Here is a 27,199-nt window from a genome sequence, read left to right as displayed (position 1 = left end):
CGTTCCCTATTCCCTATATAGTGCACTATATCATGTACACTATATAGGGAATAGGGAACGATTTCGAACACAGCTAGTAGCCATTTCTCCATTCGCGTACTTGTGCGTGCTCGTGTGCTCGTGGACTCGTGAAACGTCATCAGTCGTTGCCCGAGCACTTCCAATTCGAAGCACGCATCAAGCGAGTACTGTCGTAAAACCCGGAAGTGTTCTGGATGCGTGCTCGATATCGCCGTTTCACCGAGCATGCATCGGAGGTGGCTCGTGTGTGCTTGCTCCCGCTATAAATCCCAGGATGCATTTCGCACTCACAGCAGTACGAGGGCGGACAATATGGAGAAGACGCACAAGTTACAACTGTAGCTTAAGTTACTCTTAACTTATATATATATTTATATAATATATAATATATAGGCCTAATATAATAATAATATATAAATATATATATGTAAGGTCGTGTGTGTGTATAGCTTATACACATGACAGGACACTCGTATCTTTTCAATTGTTATTCATTCAGAATATTTACATACTCTTTGAAAATGAAAGAGGCTGGGATTTTGTTTTATATCATTTGTTTATATTGTTCAGTAGTATATGCCTAAATGAGGCCGTAGCACAGTTAACGGACGAGCAGAGGTGGTGACGTCATCGAGTCCGCTGCTGTTCCAATTGCAGGTACGTACTCGCGTGCTCGCAAGTATGTGCTTGAAGTACAGACTTGCCAAGTACGTGCTAGCAAGTCATCGAGTCCGTAGTACGCGTGCTACGAATTGAGAAACGGCCAGTGTGTGTGCCCGTTGCCGTGTTCCAATACCCGTACTTCCATGAGTATACTTCAAGGAAGTACACTATCTGCACTATCCGTACTCACTTGAGTACCTTCCAAATCGAGTACTCTGTGCACTTACCGGAAATGACGATCACGACTGCCGCCGTGGCTCCTCCCCCGCAATAAACATCCCGCTTTGAACGGTGAACTCTTTACGCCTAGCAGCTATAAAAAGCTATAAAAACTATGGCCGTTTCTCAATTCGCGTACTTGTGCGTGCTCGTGGACTCGTGAAACGTCATCAGTCGTTGCCCGAGCACTGTTCCATTTCGAAGCACGCATCAAGCGAGTACTGTCGTAAAACCCGGAAGTGTTCTTGATGCGAATATGTCCAGTGCCGTTGTAAGTGCCATATTGGCTCGGCTACCAGATCGGCTCGGGGTCCGTCGTCTGCTGATTACGTTACACAATATCATTGGCTGTACGCTTGAATGGGCGTAGGCTACATTGTGATTGGCTGCTAATGGACAGTTGTGATTGGCTGTTTTGTGCTGTAGCTCTGGCTGTCGTCATAGCAACCACAGCGAGCACATGTGTGAGCGCGAGTAGGTCTGTCTAGTTTCGGTTTGTGTTGCCAGATTGGGCATATGTCCCGTTTTTCCAGCCTAACGTGATTCAAAGTAGCCAAATCAGGCTGAAAATGTGCCCAATCTGGCAACACGGACGGCTTATCTTAACAGCCAAGATGATTCCGAGGGATGTTTTGTTTTTAGAAGAAAACTATCCATACAGATAGGTTGGGAATGGTCTATGTTCAAAATGAAAGATCATTACAGGCTCTTTAATTTAAGCCATAAAATACCTTATTGCTGTAGATAGCGTATTGTGTGACGTAATCAGCAGACGACGGACCCCGAGCCGATCTGGTAGCCGAGCCAATATGGTACTTACACCGTGTTCCAATACCCGTACTTCCATGAGTATACTTAAAGGAAGTACACTATCTGCACTATCCGTACTCACTTGAGTACGGTAATTTGTCAGATGTGAGTGCTGTTCCAAATCGAGTACTCCGTGGTGCACTTACCGGAAATTACGATCACGACTGCCGCCGCGGCTCCTCCCCCGCAATAAACCTCCCGCTTTGAACGGTGAACTCTTTACGCCTAGCAGCTATAAAAAGCTATAGAAACTATAAAAACTACAAAATGACTCTATTAATGCAGTCTATGTGGAAAATGCGCCGACTTTGGCTCAGCCCGGCTCCGCCTCTTCCGCTACGTAGCTAAGATGGCTGCCGTTGAGTACGGAGAGTGTCCTTCGATCCACACTTCACGATTAGCCCATTTTGAGTACGGCATCCGGGTCCTTGAAGTATACTTCTTTTCGCCGGATCTGAATTGGAACGTACTGCGTACTCAAATTTTGAGTACGCAGTACGGACAGTACGGGTATTGGAACACGGCCCATGCGTTTCACCAGAGCCCGTCTACGAAGAGCTTGGGCACTCCCTATACGCCCCATTGTACCGATTTTGGTTGTAGTTCCATGAGACATCCACTGGGGGTGATCGCGGGCGAGTCCAGATTGAATGGGAGTCTATGGGGCTAAACGGCTAATTATGCCTCTTTCACCTGCTTGTCGTAGAAATATCGCAAATTTTATTGTAGATTCCGCAAGTTCAATATAGATTATGTTTCAAAAGTCAAATGAGTGAGTACTTATGTCCTTTCGATTTCTTACAGTTTGGGCCGTTGTTGGCCATACACGCTAGCATTCTGCTAATGAATGCTGATTGGTCAGGGACGGACTTGCGACTGATTACGACCAGAGACCCCTCTTACGGCATCTGAAGCTGAAGAGCAATCAGAAACGTGTTAACTCAATTTTTGAGTACTGTATTTATATTTTCCTGCAGGTCCTTTTATTTTTTAGATAGTAGCCTATGTATGGTGAAAGTACATGGGCATAAATGGAATTTCTTCCATTTCTTGTGTTCAATGTGTTATATACATGGTAGGTACGCTATGACCACCTTAAATAATACAGTCAATATCCCGCTCAATATCATTTAATCTGTCATTGTCTATTTTTCGAAAATAAAGATAGTTTAAAAAAGAAATGCCTCGTGAATGTGCAATGATAAACTGCACTCACAGTGGAAACGGATTGTCCGTCTTTTCGTTTACCAAGGACAGAAAAAGGTAACGTTCTTGCTTGCTCCTGTATGAATGTTCCTAGGCTACCTGAGGCTTCACCTGGTAAGGAAAGTTGCGCTGGAGCCCGGCCGGGTAATATCGCACATGGCTTATTCAAGTTGCGCGCTAGACATTCTCTAAAGTGTCGAGACTCAAGCACTTAACTTACCTTAACCGATTGTTCCATACAAATGGTTAGTTAACGATTTAACAACTTAAACATCTGCTATTACAGTCGTTATTTTTTTGTAGGACTTGGGCTAATGACCTTGCACAGAGGGAAAACCATCTACACCACTTGTCATTTATTTCTATGCATTCACTGATCTTTACAGATGGGTTTGTTTTAAGCCATTGAATATACCGTAGGCCTAATTGCTCTGCCATGCAAAACATTATAAGCTACACATGTTTGTTAAATGAGAAATATGGTCTGGGTCACATTGAAACAGTAACAGTTGTATAACAGTAATTATACAAACATTATACCAACATTGCGACAGGCAAGTTTATTCAAACATCACACTAACAAGAACACAATAAGAACAGTAACTAATAAAAAAAAAGAGAAATGATTTAACAACACTGAACATACTGAACAGAGGCAGGGGAAAAGGACAGAGGAAGAAGACTTGTCCGTTGTCACAGCATCAAGGTCCGACTGTAGAGATCAAGAAAGGAAGAGGCATGAGGAGAACAACAGAACACTGCTCTCTAGCAGATTGTTTACTGATGTAAACTAAATTGATGCAGTCTTAAAATTATGATTCTAATCCAGGTTTCTATTTAAGGAGAAAGAAATGGCTCATAATCGTTACTAGAAAAAAAAGCTTTATCATCGGCACTAGTGAGGATTAGAAAAAACACTCTCTGTAACATACATATGTAAAACATTCGCGCATTTCTTTTTTTTACATTAGCTCACTAAAACTCTAACTAGGGCAAAAAAAAAAAGCCTTACCTCCAACAGCTGGTGTTATCGTTGCGGGACAAGGGAAGGGCTTTAGAAAACTGCCGTAAAGCAGTACCTCTGACAGTATTACAGTGTGTGACGTCATCGCATGTTTTTAACGCCTTTTTAGAACAGATACGTGACCTTAAAAAATGCAATATTCAGCTGAGTTTATTATCTTAGCCCCACCATTTGATAGCAACTTTAAAATTACTTGACAAAAAATTACATCGTGAGAAAAGTGGATTCTGAGGATAAAACCCCGTTGGCTCCCATTCATTCTGGACTCGCCTACGAGCGCCCCGCGTGGTCAAAGATTATTACTGCAACCAGTCCAGAAAACCGGAACTAACCCGCGAGTGCCAGTTCTCCTCATATTTGACATTCTCTGCTAAAACCCCGTTTCTACCCGTTGACACGACAACACGTAACCGGCGTTTTCAGAAATCTCCACTTTGGCCGGAGTTTTTAGAAATGATCGTTTTCTGTGACAAAAACTGCGTTTTCGTGTAAATGAGGCCAAACCGTGTGAAAATATCTGCGTTTTCCCTTCGTGTAAACGGGGCCTAAATCAGATTGTCTGTGTGTGACATGACGTCACCACTAAGGCCCCGTTCACACGAAGCCGATTTCATGGCGAAACCGCAAAGGTCTTGTACGGTTCGGCCTTCCGTACACACGAAGCCGGCGAATCTGCTGACCGAAACCGCAAACTTCTGAAACCACCCTCGGAGGTGGTTTCAAATCTACCCGGTTTCGTTTTGGATTCGTGTGTACGCCTGAAACCGACTGAAACCGCAAACCATGACGTCATCGCCCCACCCCTCGACCTCCTAGCCAATGGCTCTTAAGCCCGCGGAGTCTCAGAAATCACATGCGAGCATGCGCATAAGGGCAGCCTTTATGCGCATGCTCGCCTCTTATTCTTATTTCATTTCTTCTGGATTTCTGTACCAGAAGCAGCGCCCCTTATGGGCCTGGAATGTGTACTACAGCGTTTCTACAGATCTACCCGGTTTCGCTTGGCTTCGTCTTTACGGAGATACTTCGAAACCGGATAGATCGAAACCGTAACGGTTTCCCCCGTTTCGGCTTCGTGTGAACGGGGCCTAAGGTGCGCTTGTTTTTAGCACCTTTAAGGCTGCAACATATAGGAAGTGCCCAGGCTCTTCGTAGACGGGCTCTGGTAGTACTACACTACTTCTGTACAACTTAAATGAAGTACGATGGTCTGGTAGGACCCGGCTACTAGTGATGGGCAAATTAAGCTTTTATGAAGCATCGAACCAGTTGAGCCAATGTTTCGAAAATGGGTTCATTACTCGAAGCTTCAGTGACAGTGACCTCTGCTGGCGAAGTTCGAGGCTGCAGTGGATTCAACGTATCCCTGCTTTGAAAACGATTTGACACACAAACCCAAATACTTAATAGCATGATCTTTTCACGAATAAAGATTGATCTAAATACAGATGTCTAAATTGTTCTTAAAGGGATATGCCTAGCCTTCTGTCCAGATAGGCTAACTGATGTAGGCTAGGATATAATTGAAACAGCATATAAAAACTTTCCCCCCAGGAATGGGATTCGAACCCGGGTCCTCCACTACACATTCAGTGTGTTATCCCCTAGTCTACTCTAATCGATACCCTTACGATGATCTATTACATACATACCCTACTATGCACAACTCCCGTAAACGATTGTAGCATCGATTGTGTATGTTTTTTTCATTAAATAATTAGGCGGTGACCAGCTGGCTTCGGACAAGGTTGGTTGGGTGTGCTTGAGTAACTCTAGTGGGTGATTATGTGGGATGGGGTTAGACACTCAAAGATTTGTATTGAGGTAGGCTGCCTTATGTATGGAAGCCCGTTTCCGCCACGTAAAAGAAAAAAAATGCAGGTCACAACTCATTATTTTGAGATAGTATCTCATTATTTTGAGATAGTATCTCGTTATTTTGAGATAGTATCTCGTTATTTTGAGATAGTATCATTATTTTGAGATAGTATCTCATTATTTTGAGATTCTATCTCATTATAATGAGATAACTTCTCAACAGGACCAGACCAGTCATTGTAGCCTAATTGTAGCTTATCCATAGGTGCTACATATAGCCTATTATTACAGTCGATTAGCTGGAGATGATGAACTCGATTATTTAAGATTATTTCAGACGGAGGTATACAAATGCTGACATTTTGGCTCGATTATCTATGGAGCACAACATAAACATTAGTAAAAGAACTCTAGAAAGAGTGCTTCATAGGAATCAGCTGTGGCGAAGACGCAATAAGGCGGACATCGGAGAAGTAGCCGATTTCATACATCGCCAATTACAGTCCTCTGGCCAACAACATGGCTACAGGTGAACAGAAGAGTTGGATGGAAGGGATCATCACGGACAGAGAGACCGTTCGTCTATTGCTGCGTCAAATGGATGGTGGTGGCGTGGATCTCCGTGCACGGCACCGTCTGAGACGTAGAGTCTATGTCAGTCGTGGCCCGAATTATGTGTGGCACATAGATGGATATGAGAAATTGAAGCCGTATGGGATATGCATCAGTGGTTGCATTGATGGGTTCTCGCGAAAGATGATCTGGCTAAACAGTAAACAACACCCACTCAACTAACAGCGACCCACGTCTTATAGCGGGGTATTTCATTGATTCAGTGATGCAGCATGGTCGCCCATTGAAAGTGAGATTGGATCACGGGACGGAGAACACACACATTGCAGCAATGCAAAGTTTTATGCACGGCAGTGAAAACGGCATTTCCCCAGACTGTGTCACTCTAGGTCCAAGCACGGGGAACCAACAGCGTTTCTCAATTCGCGTACTTGTGCGTGCTCGTGGACTCGTGAAACGTCATCAGTCGTTGCCCGAGCACTGTTCCAATTCGAAGCACGCATCAAGCGAGTACTGTCGTAAAACCCGGAAGTGTTCTGGATGCGTGCTCGATATCGCCGTTTCACCGAGCATGCATCGGGGCTGTTTCCCAATGTCAAGGAAGCATGCTCAACGGCCGCCCTTTTAAGGACGCTACGTCATCGAACGCCGACAAGCACTGTTCCAATGTTGAGGACACTCGAAATACGCCCCCTTTTCGGGTCCTTCGTTTTTGAGAATTCCGAGATTTTTCAAGGATGCATCGCTGCATCCTAGACGAGCCAAAACTACCCACAATCCTCTGCGTTCACTGGGCGGGTTCTTGAAAATGGCAGAGAAGTACACGTTCAAACGAAGTGAAGTTATATTAGTTTCAGAAATATTTTGTGCCGTATTGCTTTTTATAGATTCATCATGTTAATGCAAATAATCAAGCCTAAAGGCCTGTGCCACTTTTCAAACGTTTTTGCAACTTAATGATACGTTGCTATATTTTGCATGGACGTAGCTGGTGTTAAACACCACTGTCACCAATGTCAATTTACTCGCTCACAAGATTACATTATTTATGTATACCTATTTATGTTTTACGTTTTTTTTAGGGTCAGCCCAGCAAACGGAGGCTTTTGTGCGCCTTAGGGTGGCGCACAAACATTTGTTTGCCGGTGGAAGGGATAGTGCCACTATCCAATGTTGTAAAATTAATGCACAACCGATCATTTGCAATGTTTGTAATTTTTAATGAACGTATATAATTGTATTTTATATGATATACTTGTGTTATATATGATATAATGTGTTCAAAGCACTGGTAGATTGTAGGCATATATGAATGAATGAATCAGATCATATATCCAAATAAATACACGTTTATCATCTCTTTCTTTGTCTTTTTCCCCCTGCATAATAGTAATCAACCGTACTGTAAATGTGATGCATGAATTAAGTTCTCAGACAATTTCACTTAGTTTTATAAAAATTGAATGGATTTTCCTTTTAATAAAGACAATTCGATCAACCACAACAAAGCTTTTGTGACTTCCCCAAAGAGGCTCCATGCGAAGGAGACATGACCGCATTCATAACAGACAAAAGTCAAATAAATATCGATCAGCTTGATTGCTGCCATGTTTTATTCATAAGCGCACATGTGTTTACAAGCGGACACGCAGTATTAAAAAGCGGAAGCGCTTCCACACTACCAAGTCGTTCCCAAAGTCAGACGTTACAAACGCTAGGAAGCACTCGAGCTAGCACTCTAGTCTCATCTCCATAGGACGCGACTAGCAAGGACGCGTCCTAGCAAGGCTGCAGCCTTCACTTTGGGAAACAGCCCGGAGGTGGCTCGTGTGTGCTTGCTCCCGCTATAAATCCCAGGATGCATTTCGCACTCGCAGCAGTACGAGGGCGGACAATATGGAGAAGACGCACAAGTTACAACTGTAGCTTAAGTTACTCTTAACTTATATTTATATAATATATAATATATAATATATAATATAATAATAATAATAATATATAAATATATATATGTAAGGTCGTGTGTGTATAGCTTATACACATGACAGGACACTCATATCTTTTCAATTGTTATTCATTCAGAATATTTACATATTATTTGAAAATGAAAGAGGCTGGGATTTTGTTTTGTATCATTTGTTTATATTGTTCAGTAGTATATGCCTAAATGAGGCCGTAGCACAGTTAACGGACGAGCAGAGGTGGTGACGTCATCGAGTCCGCTGCTGTTCCAATTGCAGGTACGTACTCGCGTGCTCGCAAGTATGTGCTTGAAGTACAGACTTGCCAAGTACGTGCTTGCAAGTCATCGAGTCCGTAGCACGCGTGCTACGAATTGAGAAACGGCCATATGTCCAAATAATGAGTTATGACCTGCATTTTTTTTTCTTTTACCTGGCGGAAACGGGCTTGCATACTTACGGAAGAGGATTAAGTTCTGACTTTATTCTCAGAATTCTGAGAAAAAAGTCAGAATTCTGACATTAATCTCAGAATTCTGACTTTAATCTCAGAATTCTGAGAAAAAAGTCAGAATTCTGACTTTAAAGTCAGAACTACGGGTATCTGTAAGGACCAACCTCCGTGGGAGAGACACTTTGCTTTATGCAGTAGGAGGAAACCTATGGAAAGCCAAGAAGGCCACAATCCGGCCCTAGAATGGCGCGGTAAAAGTGCAAGAATTCCGTACGGAATCCGTACGGAACTAATAGCCGCGGCTATTAGTCATATTGAGATGGCAGTGTGCGAAATACCCGTCAATATTCGGGGATGCCCTCATCCCCAGATTGTTCTCGATATGCAGTAGCCAGCTAGGCCATAACATTACAATATTTCATGGATGCAAGCAAGCCAAGACAATCAATCTATATCTGTAGCCTACATGACAACACACACACACACACACACACACACACACACACACACACACACACACACACACACACACACACACACACACACACACACACACACAAGTTAAACACACTGGTAAAGCAATAGGAGCCTGCATTGGCTAAAGTTGTTGAGATGCACGTTATTTTATAACAGGGAGGGGCAAAGTTGTGCATTACAATGCAAACACGACAATAATTGGCACCGTTCTTGCGCACTCAGAAGAACATGAACTGAATAAATCCCAGGTATATAGCATATTGGAGACGGGCACACAATCAGTGCATTTGCAAATGAGAGCCTGCAGTATGACCGATCTTGTGACATTATTTAACCATCCATCTACAGCTAATACGATCAGACAGATACATCATTGATCACATATAAGCCCACAACAAGCCCAACATCACCACGGCAGGTGCGCTCTCTCTCGCACATTCACACAATCACTCCAACTTCTCCAACTCCAAGGCAAAGCTGTTTCACTAAGACCACAAACAACCACAACTAACCAGCCTACATATCCACAACAATGCACAACAATCAGTTCTGTACATTGCGTCTATCTTCTGTTTGGCGCACATGGCTAATTTGCATACTTGCACAGGACTGTCGGCTCCGCTTGTCAAAAAAATAGAACATATTTGTGAATAAATGCTTTGAATTCTGAATACTGGACTTGGTGGGCTTGGTGAGTTGGCTATGGGACGTGCACTTTTACCGCGCCATTCTAGGGCCGGATTGTGGCCTTCTTGGCTTTCCATAGGTTTCCTCCTACTGCATAAAGCAAAGTGTCTCTCCCACGGAGGTTTGTCCTTACAGATACCCGTAGTTCTGACTTTAAAGTCAGAATTCTGACTTTTTTCTCAGAATTCTGAGATTAATGTCAGAATTCTGACTTTAATCTCAGAATTCTGAGAAAAAAGTCAGAATTCTGAGATTAAAGTCAGAATTCTGAGAAAAAAATCAGAATTCTGAGATTAAAGTCAGAATTCTGAGATTAAAATCAGAATTCTGACTTTTTTCTCAGAATCCTGAGAATAAAGTCAGAACTTAATTTTTTTTTACATGTGTGGCCCTAATCCTCTTCCGTACATACTTATGGATTGAGTCGGTTTCTTTTTTTTTGCTCAAAGCTTCTCCACCGAGCCGCGGACCAGTCAAGTGATTCATTCAGGCAACGAACCAGTTGCTGCTTCGGACGTCACATGTCACGTGGTTTTTTTTGCTCTGAAGCAAGCTTCGAAGCAGTGCTTCTTGGGAGTTGGTTTGAAGCACGTATCGAAGCTTCAGGCCGTTGTAAGTACCATATTGGCTCGGCTACCAGATCGGCTCGGGGTCCGTCGTCTGCTGATTACGTTACACAATATCATTGGCTGTACGCTTGAATGGGCGTAGGCTACATTGTGATTGGCTGCTAAGGGACAGTTGTGATTGGCTGTTTTGTGCTGTAGCTCTGGCTGTCGTCATAGCAACCACAGCGAGCACATGTGTGAGCGCGAGTAGGTCTGTCTAGTTTCGGGTTGTGTTGCCAGATTGGGCATATGTCCCGTTTTTCCAGCCTAACGTGATTCAAAGTAGCCAAATCAGGCTGAAAATGTGCCCAATCTGGCAACACGGACGGCTTATCTTAACAGCCAAGATGATTCCGAGGGATGTTTTGTTTTTAGAAGAAAACTATCCATACAGATAGGTTGGGAATGGTCTATGTTCAAAATGAAAGATCATTACAGGCTCTTTAATTTAAGCCATAAAAGACCTTATTGCTGTAGATAGCGTATTGTGTGACGTAATCAGCAGACGACTGACCCCGAGCCGATCTGGTAGCCGAGCCAATATGGCACTTACACCGTTTCTCAATTCGTAGCACGCGTACTACGGACTCGATGACTTGCTAGCACGTACTTGGCAAGTCTGTACTTCAAGCACATACTTGCGAGCACGCGAGTACGTACCTGCAATTGGAACAGCAGCGGACTCGATGACGTCACCACCTCTGCTCGTCCGTTAACTGTGCTACGGCCTCATTTAGGCATATACTACTGAACAATATAAACAAATGATATAAAACAAAATCCCAGCCTCTTTCATTTTGAAATAGTATGTAAATATTCTGAATGAATAACAATTGAAAAGATATGAGTGTCCTGTCATGTGTATAAGCTATACACACACACGACCTTACATATATATATTTATATATTATTATTATTATTATTATATTAGGCCCATATATTATATATTATATAAATATATATATAAGTTAAGAGTAACTTAAGCTACAGTTGTAACTTGTGCGTCTTCTCCATATTGTCCGCCCTCGTACTGCTGCGAGTGCAAAATGCATCCTGGGATTTATAGCGGGAGCAAGCACACACGAGCCACCTCCGATGCATGCTCGGTGAAACGGCGATATCGAGCACGCATCCAGAACACTTCCGGGTTTTACGACAGTACTCGCTTGATGCGTGCTTCGAATTGGAACAGTGCTCGGGCAACGACTGATGACGTTTCACGAGTCCACGAGCACACGAGCACGCACAAGTACGCGAATTGAGAAACGGCTTCAGTGTCACACTGCCATCACTACCGGCTACTGTTCCCGGGGGCTTGGTTGGGAATCGCTTTTGACCGTTGACTGTTCTACATGACTTGAACGCAGCCTTGTTGTTTTACTCCGCACTGTTTGTCCCAACTCAACTTCCGTTGCAAAATACGGAAGTAGGAAATACTGAAGACTTATTCATTTTCGTTACAATATTGTCTGATATATCTGATACATATGATTTATAATGTATGAATGATAAAGCATTGTATTCATTGAGTTAAAAGTATGTTAAAAAAGGTTTTCCGCTCTGGTTTCCTTGTTAGGAGCGGGCATACCGTCCTAACATGGCTAATAACGCTGGTTCTCTTTCTACATGACACTGGTAATTATATTGAAATGACAACTCTTAATGTACTATAAACATACCGTCCTAGCCTAGCTTATAACGCTGTTTTCTCATTGTACAGGACACAATAATCCCTGTTTTGTATATATATATATATTTATAATATATATATATATATATATGTATATATGTATATATGTATGTATATATATATATATATATATATATATATGTATATATGTATGTATATATATATATATATATATATATATATATATATATATATATATATGCATATATATGTTATGTGTGTATACATGTTATGGTCAGACCTGCGGAGGTTCGAGGAGCAGGGAGAGCTGATGCAGCCGGTCGTGTTCTCGCTGCTCGTCCTGCTGTCTGTAATGCTGTACTTCACCGTCTCTCTGATGGACCCAGGGTTCATCCTCACCGAAACTGTCCAGGTATACTTTGACTTTCTCACGGACATTGTCCAGGTATACTTTAACCTAACGTACTCTACTAGTACGATACTATACTACTGTACTTGGTCTTCTCTGATGGTCCCATACCTCATTGACACTGTCGAGGTAGGTACTATGCTAAATATACTCTACTATTGCTAAAACTGACCCGGGTTCTACCCTCACTGATACCCTACAGGTGTAGAATATTAACTGATATATGTGTGCTGTACTATCCTACCAATGTACTTCAGTGTCTCTTAAAGAGGGAGTGAGACTAACAGCTGTGTCTCCTTCAGGGACCGCTTGGGGCCAGTGAGGACCAGGAGGCCATGCTCCCCCAGGCCGCCACTCCCCGCCTGCGACGCTGCGGATACTGCCTGCTGCAGGTACCCCCCCTTCCCAACCAACGCCATCATGCGATATGGTTCACTCTCTACTTGTCACTCTCACACTCTGTGTGGCTCTGTCTCCCATTATGTGTTACTCTCTCCCATTGTGTCACCATCCCATTATGTCAGTGTCCCATTATGTGTCCTTTCCCATTATTATATTTAGTTAATCACAAACAACAGTATATCAAAACACATACATAGGGCAGGGATACTGGATACATTCCAATCATAATCGGTTTTCTAAGTTAACCAAAAATAAGGGGTAACCCACTATTTCCTATTTGGTTACCGCTATACAGAAAAAATAACAAGGAAGAAGAAACATATTTACTGCATGATCAGCAACAGGGCTGAGACGGGGAGGGAGATGAGGGCATGGAAAAGTTGTCGTAAAGGCTGTTTAGTCAACTAAAAGTGGTCATAGTCTGGCAGGTACCCCCCCCCCCCCCCCCCCCATCCTGGGTTACTCTTGTTTTCCTAGCACTCCTCTTCTCCCCCGTGATTCTCCTTAGGATTAAAGAATTGATTCAACTGTTTGTGTTGCTGCCAGAGTGGCCTAAAATATCCCTAAAGAATATGATCAGATAATTTACTCAAATCCAGTAAACTCCAGTCATTCTCTCATGTCCCTCTCTCTCTGGAGCAGCAGCCAATGAGAGCGAGGCATTGCAAGGCGTGTCAGAGGTGTGTGCGTAAGTTCGACCACCACTGCCCCTGGATAGAGAACTGTGTCGGGGAGCAGAACCATCGCTGGTTCCTCCTCTACCTGCTGGTCCAGCTGGGAGCTCTGACCTGGGCCTTCCACCTCGCTCTGTGGGTATCCTCATAGCGCCTCACTCATTCATGTTTGCATGTGATGACATGACCTGAGCTCATGATAAATACGTGCTGTTCCGGTGTTACTACCATCCTCACAACCTCTCCTCCTCCTCTCCTCTCTGCTCCCCATTTCTTCTCCTCTATTCCTCCCCTCATCTCCTCAGGTCAGGGCTGAGCTGGTCCCAGGTGGGGTGGGGTCCGTGGTTGAGGACTCACGGTGTGCTGCTGGGGTGCGTGGCCGTGACAGGGGTGTTCAGCATGGTGGTGCTGGTTTTGTTGGGCTGCCACCTCTACCTGGCCTCCACCAACACCACCACCTGGGAGTTCATGTCCCGCCCGCGCATCGCCTACCTGAGGAGCTGGGGCGACGGGGAGGACAACCCCTTCGACCGTGGCCTCCTTTGCAACCTCTGGGACTTCTTCTGCGTCTGCCGCACCGTGGCCTGGGACCGGGTCTACCAGCGGGCCCACCGCGACCACATATGACGTAATCTTCACTTACAGCACCGCCATGGAGCTCAGCACGAACCACGCTCGGAATCACCACAGGACATGCTGGGCTGGACTTGTATGCGTGGTGGGCTGTACCGATGGCAATGTTTTTGGTCGTGGTCAGTGTTCTGTTGGATTCATCCAAGGAGCAGCCATGGTGGCCACCAGATTCAGTTAAGATGAGGGGACTCTCTGTTCCAATGGAGACCTTCAAACAAGCTCTACTTCTAATGCTGCACGTAATGTGAGTTCCTAATAATGTTTCATCATTCTTAGAAGTTTCCAGGGGGAGGGGCCTCACCCCTAACCCTACTATCCCGCTAACACTACTAATCCCTAAATGTACCCCTAACCCTAACCCTTTTACTAATGACACTAACGCTACTAAACCCCATACCAGTTTAAATGTGTAGGCATCAAAAACAAATGTTGATTGATCAATGTTGTTATTCCGATGTCTCCTCTCCATATCCCCATAACTCAACCTGTGTCACTGTGACCAATTTCAAGAACTGTAACACTTTTGTAACCTTTTATTTATACTGTTATTTAGTCTGTTTAATCAGGACACATTAAAATATGAATAATACATATTTATATTTTATTTATATATTTATTTATTTGTATTTATAGGAGTTGACTGTACAAGAACTCTAGCATTCATCCTCTATTTACACAGAATATTATCAGCCTTTCTTCTCTGCTAGCTGTTGGTCCCTTGTTCAGGGGTACACTTTAATCGACGCCCCCCGCCCCCCCAACAGGAAGTTAACACACCCTCTGTTAAAGTATTAGGAAGTCGTTTTAAATGCTGACATCATCTTAATTTAGTCCTCATAAAGAAATATTGGTTGCTGCTATGGCTACTCTTCTATGGCTTGTGTTTATATAATACTAGTAGTTATATAATACTATATCATACTTTATTTGGCCTACTTTAGCACAGTTCCATGCATCAAGAATGAATAATACTGCAACAAAAACAATGTTAGTGCAAATATTTGAGCTCCACTTGACACATACATATTATATCCATCCTATATTATATATATAATCCATATCTTTAAAAAGGCTTGTGTTCAGAAAAGGGTTGTTCTGTTGGGTCAAGGCAGTGGACACGGTGTCACAGTGATGCATAGTATCATCAGAAAATAAAACTGGTAAATAAATATGTCTCCCAAATAAAGCTCTGTTAATCCCCCAAAATAAAATATTGTTGATGCCCCAATTAAAGTACTGTAAATCTCCCAACTCAAGTGCTGTTCATCCCCCAAATAAAATACTGTTTATCCTAATGATATTTAAAACACATTTTATATATATATATATATATATATATATATATATATATATATATATATATATATATATATAGTGGTTTGTTCTGTTGACCTACTTTCACAAAGCTGTATTAGTATTGTAGTACTGTTTTTTAACATGGTAATACTACTTTCTACTCCAGGTGTATTAGTACTGTCGTTATACAGTTGTATCCCTGTCCATAAAGTTGTATTAGTTATACTGGTTAGTATTACGGTAATACTCCTCCTGTCCATTAAGGAGTATTAAGTTGTACTGGTTAGTATTGCAGTAATACTCCTGTCCATGAAGGTGTATATGTAGCACTGGTTAGTAGTATTACAGTAGTACTGGTTATTATTGTAGTCATCCCTCTCTCAGCTGTGGAGGGCGGAGTAGTCGAAGCCCTGGAAGATGTTCTGTTGTCGTGGGGAGAGGGGCGTTGCCAGGGGCGACAGGACAGGCTGCAGACATGTGAAGTCGCTGTCAAAGTTACTCACATCACACGGAGCACTGATCTTGGGCAGGAAGGGAGGGGGCAGGGTCTTGGTAAAGAGACACGCCCAGTCCAAACTCTGAAAACACAAAAATCCTATAAATGTTAAATGGTAAATGGACTGCATTTCTACAGCGCTTTTCAAACCAGTGGCCACCCAAAGCGCTTTAAAATACTGCCTAACATTCACACACCAATGGCGGAGTCAACCACACAAGGCGACAGCCAGCTCGTCCGGAGCAATAAGGGTGAGATGACTTGCTCAGGGACATCTCAACACTCGGAGGAGTCGGGGATGGAACCAGTTTGGCTGGTAACCGGATGGTTACCACCAAACACTTACACTGTTTTCCCGTCTATATATACATTAGTGTCATTAGTGTTATATATTACACTATATGCACATCCTAGTCCACTCTCTGAGGAGACGTCATATATTTACACTACAAATACTATATATGCTATGTATGTACCTGGTAGAAGGTGTCCTCTTTCACGTCCTCAGCGTCTCCCTCTCCCCCTCCCAGTCTCTTTACTGGATTCTTCTTCAGCAACTGGAAAGCAACGAGATCAATGTGTCACCAATAATCAACATGACTGGACTTTGGACCACTTGACCCATTCCACAAAATACAAAACATTACACAGCACAATTGTGTTATGTGGTACTGCATTCACAAAATACACTAGAATATACAGTAAAACATTATATTGTACAGTATATTACGATATACCATACAAGATAACACATGCCCAGATCGTGCAGTCTATATTGTGAATAACCATTTTAAGGGTTGCCATGGATACCTTCTTCATGATGAGGACGGCGTTGGGGGCCAGCGCGGCCGGGTACTGCACTTCTTCATTCACGATGCTGTCAAACACCTCCTCCTCTTCTTCACCAGGGAATGGGGACTTTACGATGCGGCGGAGGGACACAGGGGAGGAGTGGTTAGGTTGGTTAGAATCATACCCCCACAAAGTAGTACCACCTCCTAGCCTGTCATCAGGAGGAGGGATACCACACCAGGGGACTGGAATGATCAGAACGGATGGAGGGATACCAACACCAGGGAATAGGAAGTAAACAGGTCTGCTAGAGCAGTGATTTTCAACTAGAGAGATCGTCAGGTGTGCCGTGGGAAATTTTCTAATATCACCTAATAAACCATTATCGGGTGTCTGTGCTGCAATAAAGTGTCGCAGATAATGTACCGTAATTTTCGGACTATAAGCCGCGCCTTTTTTTTCTCTCCCATTTTTCGATTCTACGGCTTATATAACGGTGCGGCTAATCTATGGATTTTTACATTTAACGGCTACTCGGAAAATTAGTATTCGAAGCTTAAATCAGTATTCGGAGTTTCGTTGTTTTTTTTCCATGTACGTGACGTTACAAGAGCGAGGGAGGCAAACTATAAGCGTCAGCGACACCAAGCAGAGAAGCGAGAGAGGTGGAGGAGGAAAATATATCTTGTTTCCCTTTACTTTATAACACAACATTAACGGGATCTCGGGAGGAAAAGTAATACTCGACGAAATGCGAATTAGTCGTTTGTTTACGTTCGCTGTACAGCGCCGCGCCAATCAACTGTGACTGGCTTGCTGCAGAGCGTGAGCTTCTTAGGAATACCCGGACAATATAATGGATATAATATGGACACATAAGACAATCAATATTCGGTATTTGTTATGGATTTATTGCACAAATTCCCTGAAAAGATGCACGTTCCAGGATGAATTGAAAAGCTCCCGTAAGGGCTGAGATGGCAGAGGACAGCTGATTTGGAACGGAACAACAGCTGTTCGCTTTCACGGGGAAAAACGAAGGAACTTCAACCTACTCAGGCCCAGGGCCGTTGCTACAATTCCTGGGCCCCTAGACAAGATTTACTGATGGGCCCCCCTGCGCTGAATTGTTGACGGGGGGGGGGGGGGGGAGGGGGTGACCGGGGAGAACAATTGTTGAGGGGGGGGGAGCAATTGTTGACCGGGGAGAACAATTGTTGACGGGGGACGGGGGACGGGGGGTACTATGGTAGTACTATGGGCTGGTGATATAGAAATAATAAAGAATAATTTTTTTTTTTTTTTTTTGTGGGCCCCCCCTGGGCTGTGGGCCCCCTGAATCGTCATCACCTTTCACCCCTTATCGACGGCCATGCTCAGGCCTACTAATTAACGTTCAAAAGCTATTAAACATTAAACAAAATATGCAGATACTGTCAAAATCTGTTCCAGGGAGTATATAGGGATTATTAATGTTGTTTTTGATGGTGTTTTTTTCTGGAACGAGTATTCGAATATTCGCTCGGAAAAACCAACGAGTATTCAAAGCCTGAAAAATGGCATTCGGGCCAGCCCTAATGGTAATTAAACATTAAAACAGAGAGAGACAGAGCTGTTGAGGAAGAGCTTTGTGTGTGTCTTTCTACCATTCCTGCCAGGATATCCATTTTGTGTTAATCGAAACAGGCCCAGGTTTCACACTAAGTGAGTATAAATACATTTAGAAACTATATTATTAACTATATGTACTTGGAGCTATGCAGTTCTTAGATTTAATTGTAAAACATTTATTTAGTTTGTTTGCTTAATATAAAATAATATGACTTTTATGTTTATTTTCTCGTTTGTATTATAAAATAGTTAATTTGAGTTTGTTTATGCTTTTGTTTTGAAGTTATTACTAGCCTATATATAGAGGTGGCGGGCATAGGTAAGACAGGCACTGGGAAGGGTCATGGTTTTTTACTAGCTGTACGAGAGAGACAAAGGAGTGAGGCTGCTGGTTCACACTGTTGCACATTTGTTTTGTTTGCTTGGAAGATCGGAAAATAAACCTGCAGAAATCTAAATTCGACTGGACAGTTGACTCTTTCCCCTGCACTGCGTAAGATTCGTCCCCCCTGGGGCCTCAGTGGCTATTTTGATACGTTGCTTTGTTTGACTTCTTAATTTTCAAGTTATTGTTTCATTGAGGGCAAATCGCCACTACAATATGTATTATATGTACTGTGTTAGAGTGTCATTTTGTGTCATTTTGGTTGGTGGTGTGCCCCAGGATTTTGTAAATGTAAAAAGTGTGCCGCGGCTCAAAAAAGGTTGAAAATCACTGTGCTAGAGGGATGAATTTATTTAACCCATTATAAAAATATGAAATATTGAAAATTATTTTGTTTCATATGGTTTCTGAACTTGTTTCATTGTCTCCAATCCATTCATTCCATGATTTCCTTAATACATTCTTCTATGATATCTCATGGTCACTGATGTCCATCACGTCAAATGGAAACGTGTTCAAAACACATCCATTGGAATCTTGCCCACACTAGACTACACTACCCAGAACGCACCTCTCCGACCAGCATCTGGAAGATGAGGACGCCCATCCCCCACCAGTCGACGGCGCGGGTGTAGTCGTCGTCCGTAAGAACCTCGGGGGCCAGGAACTCTGGTGTACCGCAGAAGGTGGATGTTCGATCCCCATGACCCATACCTGTACACAGACTCACTGAGCTAGAACAACACCTCATGCATGGCCCTCATGCTATAATATAATCAAATATAGAAAGAAGAAAAAGTATGTTGGAGATAATTATCTATGTCTTTATCAAATATAGAAAGAAGAAAAAGTATGTTGGAGATAATTATCTATGTCAATATCTACATAGATAAATATATATATATAGATAGATAGATAGATAGATAGATAGATAGATAGATAGATAGATAGATAGATAGATAGATAGATAGATAGATAGATAGATAGATAGATAGATAGATAGATAGATAGATATACACACTTGTACTACCTTCTTTGCAGAGGCCAAAATCTGTGATTCTGACAAAGCCATCAGCATCCATCAGGAGGTTGTCCAGCTTCAAGTCCCTGTCATCGTCATAGTAATAATATATATTATTACATTTTATTTTCACCGCCGGAAGTTGTGAAGGGTCCATGCAAGTGAACGGAGCGTTCCACGGCATTGAGAAGACCCGTGTAATAAATTAGAGATAATGTAAGAACGACGGTCATTATCAGGAAAAAAATAAAATTATTATTATTTTTGATAATGACCAGCAACCGAGCACGCCAGGGTTGATCAATTTACGTACTACTTGCGGAGTGATACGAAAGACGGCAAAAAAATCGACTTTCCTTGACGGCGGTCAATTATACTCAGGGTCTTCTCAATGCCGTGAAATGCTCCGTTCACTTGCATGGGCCCTTCACAACTTCCGGCGGTGAATTATATTTGATAATTCACCGTTGCTAAGTATAATTGACGTCTTTCGTATCACTCCGCAATAGTCCGGTAATAGTCCCAGTGTGCTCGGTTGCTAAGCGACATCAACGTCTTTGGCGGACTATTTCTCTGCTGATCAACACTACGAATGCTGCTAACAAAAGAATTGTAAAAAGACACACTCTGTTCCAATGAAGTTATAGTTCCGTTTTGGCAAGTAGCCAGGTAATAAGCGGGATGTATGGAACGTCGCCGGTCATTATCGAAAATAATAGTTATTTTTCTTATTTTCCCGATAATGACCGGCGTTCTTTACATTATCCCTAATGTATGGAACGGGCCGAAATCGAGATAAAATCGTGTGGTTTAAACCAGCCATTCAGGCCATTGGCTGGTTCAGACTACACGATTTCAGCCTGATTTTGCCAAGATTCGTTCGTCGCAGACAAATTTGCGAGTCGTACACGATTTTGAAAAATCGGCGACGAGACGAAGTCTTGTAATGTGACATGCTTGGGATCTGCGATTTTTTTCGTCTGTGTTGTTCGAAAACCCCACGATGAAAGTTTGGCATGCCAGAAATTTTGGGGAATCGCATGACGCTTCCATTGTCGACTTGGAGGGAATCCTGCGAACAGCTGGAGCGGGCAGTGTTTACTAACTAGTAAAGAACTAACTAGTAAAGTAAAGACTAGTAGAGATCAGTGTCGTCACTAGGCTGTTTAATTCGGATATTACTTAATTAGCCCTGAATCTTATTTTTGTGAAAAAAAAAAAAAAAAAGTAATGCTTGGGAGGAATTGTGGGCGGGTCGCGGTGGAAATAAATAAATAATAAGTAGGTTAACATATTGACTAGACAAACGGCAAACTGACAAATTATATTTTTCTATAATCTCCCAGTTTCTGAAATCTCCGCCCAGCGCTCGTCCGCTGGTTTACCATAAGCATTCCACTGTGTGATCATCCCTGCTGCGTAACTTCCGTAAAGATGGAAAGAAATTGGCAGATTCAGAGTTTGCGGTTCAATAGATCATCAGTGAAACATCGTTGCGACACAAATGACACCTCTAGCTAAATGTAGTAACCTAGAGAACCAGCTACAACCTTGTTTTCATCCAAACAAGACGATTTTAGAGAACGGTGAATAGACCTCTGAAGAATAAGAACACGATTCTCAGATATTGCAGGGATGGGCAACTGGCGGCCCGCGGGCCGCATCAGCTCGCATCCTCACTCAGTCAGGCCCGCACATAATTAAAAACAAAACAAAAAAAAAATACTTTTTTCTTTTTATAATTGATCGAGTTACAGAAAACTCGGTCAAGAAAGATGAGAAGAATTCATAGAATTCAAAGGCAAACCCATGCGTTTGCTTGGAAAGGATATCAGTCATTAAAGATATCCACATAAGTCGCCACTACAACTACTACAACTGCAATGAATATCATGCTTGTTGGGTTTGAGTTCATTGAGTTGTTGCACTTAATGTTGGGCCACTGTTTTTCAGTTTTGTGACATCATTGAATGATGATGTATGTGAGCCCTTTGCACTGATAAAAATACTAACCATTCATGTGGCTGTTTGAGCATGCAAAACATGAAATAAATTGTTGGTTTAATTAACATACCGATCATAGGTTATGATTCTGGAAGATTTTTTAGGTAGTGGCCATCCCCAAAATGCACCAGAATACAGGAAATCATGCATACCAAATTCGAAATTGTGTAGCTTCTCTCAGCTCACGTTTAGTTGAAGTGTGCAGTCATGTGGCCCTCTGACGGTTATGATGAAAAATGTGGCCCTCTTTATCATGAAAGTTGCCCATCCCTGACATATTGTCTTGACAACAGGTTAGAGGGATCCTGCGGTCGTAACAACAGAGAGGAGAGTCGACTGAATCACCTGTTGTCATTACATAACAGCGGAGAGGCTTCTCACCTGTAGATTATTTTATTCTGGTGAAGAAACTCTAAACCAAGAACCACACAAGCAGAGTAGAAGCTGCAAACAAACACACACACATAAAGAGAGAGACAGTTAGTCAGAGATACAATTATACGGGCTGGTAGTGTTACAAACATAAAATCAGACAGGCAGATGTGGAGACAGACAGATATAGAGAAAGGGAGATATAGAGACAGACAGACAAATATAAAGACAGACAGACAGATGTAAAGACAGAAAGATATAGAGACAGGCCAGTACTGGGTTGGGTCTGGTTCAGGTTAAAGGGTGCTGGTGGATGTAGATCCTGATGTCTCCTCCGGTATTATAGAGACTAGGGGTGGCACAAAATATTGATACAGTGATATATCGTCACACTTTTTCGTGCGATACAAGAATCGATACACTGCAGCCAAAAATCGATATAATATTTTTCAATATTATTATTATTATTATTTATTTTAAAATAATTTCTTTGCATTTTTATGATTTATTCCTGGAGCGTGAGACAGGAAATATCGCCCTAAATATCTATATTTTAATTCATTAATAAGGCTCTCTAAACAGATTTCCCTGCTCCTTGAGGTGGCGCTCAACACATGAATGAATGAAGTTAATTAACCAAAGAAAAGGAACGGAAAAACTCAGCATGGACCAAAATCCAGCACTTTACATTTTCACAGTCATTTTGTATTCATTCTTACAGATATATCGTGATGTATTGTTATAAGATTTTCTAACAATCTATCAATTATTGAGAATCGCTATATCACAATATTATCGGTATTGCGGGCCATGTATCGCGTGTATTATCATATCGTGAGGTACCCTGTGATTTCCACTCCTATTAGAGTGCAACAGTGTGGTTCCAGAAGTAAAAATCCCATTCATTTTCATCATAGAGATTTTGATTAAAAGCCTTAATGTCGTAACCATCCAAATTATACATACCACGTGCCGTTATATTGTGAATCAATGGTTTTGGCTGCTGTAGAAGCCACAAGTTAAACGAAGCAACATCTAGTTTTTTTAAAAAACATTTTCTTATTCGCAATGTCATTGAAACCACTACACTACCCATAAATCCTGAAGTGTGACACGTCTTGATTGGTGGAGCTCGCTGTTACCAGGAAAAGTTTACAGCACCCCAAAAGTGAATGCCTGCTACTGCTACCAGAGAATGTCTAAAGGTGCGGCCACACCAGACGCGTATCTCGCGTACCTCCCGTATAAAATCGCCATTTTTTCCATAGGGAACCATTGGTTTACGCGCGTATGAGACGCGTACACGCGTTACACGCGTAAAAGCAAAATTTTACGCGCATAACGCGCGTATGAGGCGCGTATATTTACGCGCGTAACGCGCGTAAAGCGCGTATATCGCGTATATCGCGTACATTTCAAGAGTTCAAAAAATTGAACTTTTTACGCTCATACGCATGACGATTAGCCGCGTTGCCCAATCAGCGTTGAGCTTGACCCGACGTCACTGGCAGAGAGTAGTGAGCTTGGACAGAAGCATACGGCCGACATCTTTCTTTATTCTGTGTGGAAATAGTAACATAGTTACGCCATTAAATGCTTTTATGGAAACATTCCTAGCGAGAAATGTGCATTTTACTTTCATAATGTTCGCTCGGTGAATGTGAAGGATGTTTGGTTTGATAGTTATGACGAAGAGGGCACGCTCCGTTCACTTGCATGGACAGAGTCTCTGGTTACTAAGCAACCTCAACGTCTTGGCGGACTATATATCTGCTGATCAACACTACGAATGCTGGAAACACACCAGACACACCATGTGAAGTTATTTAACCCGATTATTGTTATTTATATCCGAGATTATTTAATCTAACCCGATCTAAACTCTATCACCCAAACACGGCGGCGTTTGGGTTTCCTACCTCGGACTCCAGCGCAGCCACGGCCGACAACTTTCTTTATTCTGGGTGGAAATAGTAACATAGTTACGCCATTAAATGCTTTTATGGAAACATTTTTAGCGAGAAATGTGCATTTTACTTTCATAATGTTCGCTCGGTGAATGTGAAGGATGTTTGGTTTGATAGTTATGACGAAGAGGGAACGCTCCTTTCACTTGCATGGACAGAGTCTCTGGTTAAGCAACCTCAACGTCTTGGCGGACTATATATCTGCTGATCAACACTACGAATGCTGGAAACACACCAGACACACCATGTGAAGTTATTTAACCCGATTATTGTTATTTATATCCGAGATTATTTAATCTAACCCGATCTAAACTCTATCACCCAAACACGGCGGCGTTTGGGTTTCCTACCTCGGACTCCAGCGCAGCCACGGCCGACAACTTTCTTTATTCTGGGTGGAAATAGTAACATAGTTACGCCATTAAATGCGTTTATGGAAACATTTTTAGCGAGAAATGTGCATTTTACTTTCGTAATGTTCGCTCGGTGAATGTGAAGGATGTTTGGTTTGATAGTTATGACGAAGAGGGAACGCTCCGTTCACTTGCATGGACATGGACTCATCTAGGCGAGTGACGTAGGCGCGTATGGCGCGTATGCGACCATTTTTGACACAAAATGGTCAAGCAACATTTTACGCGCGTATCTCGCGTAAAAATTACGTGAGATACGCGTCTGGTGTGGCCACACCTTAATACGAAGGAAAAGGAGTCCGTAGACAGGCTCTGCTGCTACTAAACACGAAGATATGTTGAGTACAAATATATGATATAGCACTAGCAATGCTTTTTATTTGGGTAGTATAAAAGCAAAGGATTACATAATGTTGAATGAATACGTAACTGGTATACAAGACTGAATTCACATGTATTATGGCACGTTCAGATCACTGGGAATTATGGGGAAAACATTTTCGCAGCGTAAGAAGGTTCTCGTGAACGACACCTCATGACACTCTGATGATTCTACTTCTATTCAGCAAATGAGGCCAGATTTTGAATGCAAAGTTGCCCAGTTGGTGACGCATTGTTAACTACTGACGCCATGAACATGGCGGAACATGAAAGTTTTACTCAATATAAAATAATAAACCATCATATCACATACTTTACTCTTGATTTACGTTGTAACCGTCTGTTGGCATCGACTTTGCTCAGTTTCAAACTTTGTTCTGGTAAATCAGCTCTAGATAAGGGCAAGTATAGGCTTCCATACAGTGGCAATGCAATGTGCTTCTCATAAAAAAAAGCAATAGCTACAAGGAAATAAAGGCGTTCAAACTTGAAACTGATCTTACTAAGTTCTGTTTAGTCCTGACTGTTTATTATAGGATAAAAAAAACCTTTTGTGAAGATCACTGACGAGGCGCTCGTTATTACCAGGACGATGAACGCGCCTTTAAAAACAAGTAACGTTAATACACGTGACTGCAGTCAGCTAAGGAAAGTACCATGTCGATGACAACGCTATACACTATATGAAACACTAACATACACATACACTAACACACACGCAGAATATATGACACAGCAATATAAACAATATAATAAACACAAAGGTTATAAGATGCAAGAAATGCACAAAACTATTGGTTGGAACCATTGCGAAAAGGTCCGCAATGGTTTATGGGATGAGGAGTCCCTTCAGCCGTTCACAAAAATAATGTACACAGTCTTGTACCTTTGCATTTTCTTCCGTTTTCCAAATTCAAACATTTTCTGGTCACCACTACCTTGACTATCGATTGGCTTGGTTCTAGGCTTCAAACTGTTTATATAATGATTTTACGAAAAGTGGACGGTGAAAATGAATGGGAAATTTACTTCTGGAACCAGAGCTGTTAAAAAAGGGGGCGGTCACTGTTACGCTCTATAGAGACACGGAATGACCGACAGATATAGAAACAGGGCAATACAGAGAGAGAGATACCGGGTCTGGTCCAGGCTGAAAGGGTGCTGGTGGATGTGGATCATGAGGTCTCCTCCAGGGGAGTAGTCCATGACGAAACAGACGTGATCGTGGGTCTGGAAGCAGCCCTGGACCTGCACCAGGAAGGGGTGCTGGGACCTCCGGACCAGCTCCAAGATCCTCCGCTCAGCCATCAGGCTGTTGGGGGAGAGGGAGGTCAAATGAGCAGCTAGACCACTGCCCCAACGAATGCTTCAAGATTACCCCCCCAGTTCATTAGGAGCACACCCCAAACTCTATAGACCACACCCCTTACTCTACTGACCAGACCCCAAACTCTACTGACCACGTCCCCAACTCTACTGACCTCACCCCCAACCCTATTGACCACACCCACAACTATACTGACCCCACCCCCAACTCTATCGACCCCACTCCCAACTCTACAGACTAACTAGACCACACCCACATTCAGACCTGGCTGTAGCCCTTTGGTAGCCCTGGGCGAGATTGAGTTTTGCGCCCCCCATTCCCATAGCGAGTGATGCCCTGTTAATTGACATTACTATACTAAACATCACTGAAGACACATATTAACTGATTTACCTTTACTTTGCTTAGCAGTTTTTTCACCCACTTATAGCTCTACTATACTACATTGCAATTGAACAATGTGTGATGCATGGACGACAAACAGAAAAGTTTCAGAACATTTTCTTTTGAATTATTTAAAATAACTCAACACTCAAAACACTCAAAAGGTGCTCATGTGAGGAATCTTTAAAAAGTGGTTAAAATATGGTCTACATCCATACATAAATTAAAGATGCTCAAGAATATTTAACATGAGATTAACTTGTGGAAATAAGGATAATAAAAATAAGCAAAAAGGGTCACCTCTGATGAATTGCATTAAAAAATACTATTAAGGACGCTCAAGAATATTTAACAAATTAGAAGTTTAGACTCAATGTACGCCAAGGTTGATTAATGCAGCAGCTGAGCACAGGACTAAAGGGCTCTTTATGGTTCCACATTGACGCAACGCAAGGGGGTC

At 42.4% G+C, this 27,199-nt stretch overlaps 2 protein-coding genes across 6 annotated transcripts in view; one reads left to right on the top strand and one right to left on the bottom strand.

The window, feature by feature from the left end:
• Positions 1–11,554: 11,554 nt before the first annotated feature.
• On the top strand, positions 11,555–15,596 carry LOC130384168 (palmitoyltransferase ZDHHC12-B-like). Of its 2 annotated transcripts, XM_056592256.1 has the most exons (6): positions 11,555–11,947; positions 12,098–12,156; positions 12,451–12,584; positions 12,884–12,973; positions 13,626–13,792; positions 13,963–15,596. In XM_056592256.1, the coding sequence occupies exons 3-6, from the start codon at positions 12,483–12,485 to the stop codon at positions 14,282–14,284; spliced, it is 681 nt and encodes a 226-aa protein (XP_056448231.1). In that variant the 5' UTR covers positions 11,555–11,947; positions 12,098–12,156; positions 12,451–12,482; the 3' UTR covers positions 14,285–15,596. The 2 variants fall into 2 exon arrangements, with proteins under 2 accessions (XP_056448231.1, XP_056448230.1); XM_056592255.1 differs by lacking the exon at positions 11,555–11,947 and having other exon boundaries at positions 11,954–12,156; positions 13,963–15,595.
• LOC130384167 (serine/threonine-protein kinase N2-like) overlaps positions 14,767–27,199 on the bottom strand; it is a 33,098-nt gene continuing 20,665 nt past the window's right edge. Inside the window, exons 14-20 of one of the 4 annotated variants that reach the window (XM_056592250.1) lie at positions 26,164–26,340; positions 22,277–22,339; positions 19,892–19,977; positions 19,442–19,584; positions 16,893–17,000; positions 16,559–16,639; positions 14,767–16,164 (exon numbers count right to left, since the gene is read on the bottom strand). In XM_056592250.1, the coding sequence (XP_056448225.1) occupies positions 15,967–16,164; positions 16,559–16,639; positions 16,893–17,000; positions 19,442–19,584; positions 19,892–19,977; positions 22,277–22,339; positions 26,164–26,340 (856 nt within the window). In that variant the 3' untranslated portion in view covers positions 14,767–15,966. The remainder of the gene's footprint in view (positions 16,165–16,558; positions 16,640–16,892; positions 17,001–19,441; positions 19,585–19,891; positions 19,978–22,276; positions 22,340–26,163; positions 26,341–27,199) is intronic. The other 3 variants (XM_056592251.1, XM_056592252.1, XM_056592253.1) reach the window with 3 other exon arrangements.

Source organism: Gadus chalcogrammus, chromosome 6, assembly GCF_026213295.1.
Source record: "Gadus chalcogrammus isolate NIFS_2021 chromosome 6, NIFS_Gcha_1.0, whole genome shotgun sequence".
NCBI classification, from domain to species: Eukaryota; Metazoa; Chordata; class Actinopteri; order Gadiformes; family Gadidae; genus Gadus; species Gadus chalcogrammus.
This window is presented reverse-complemented; position numbering and strand designations above follow the sequence as displayed.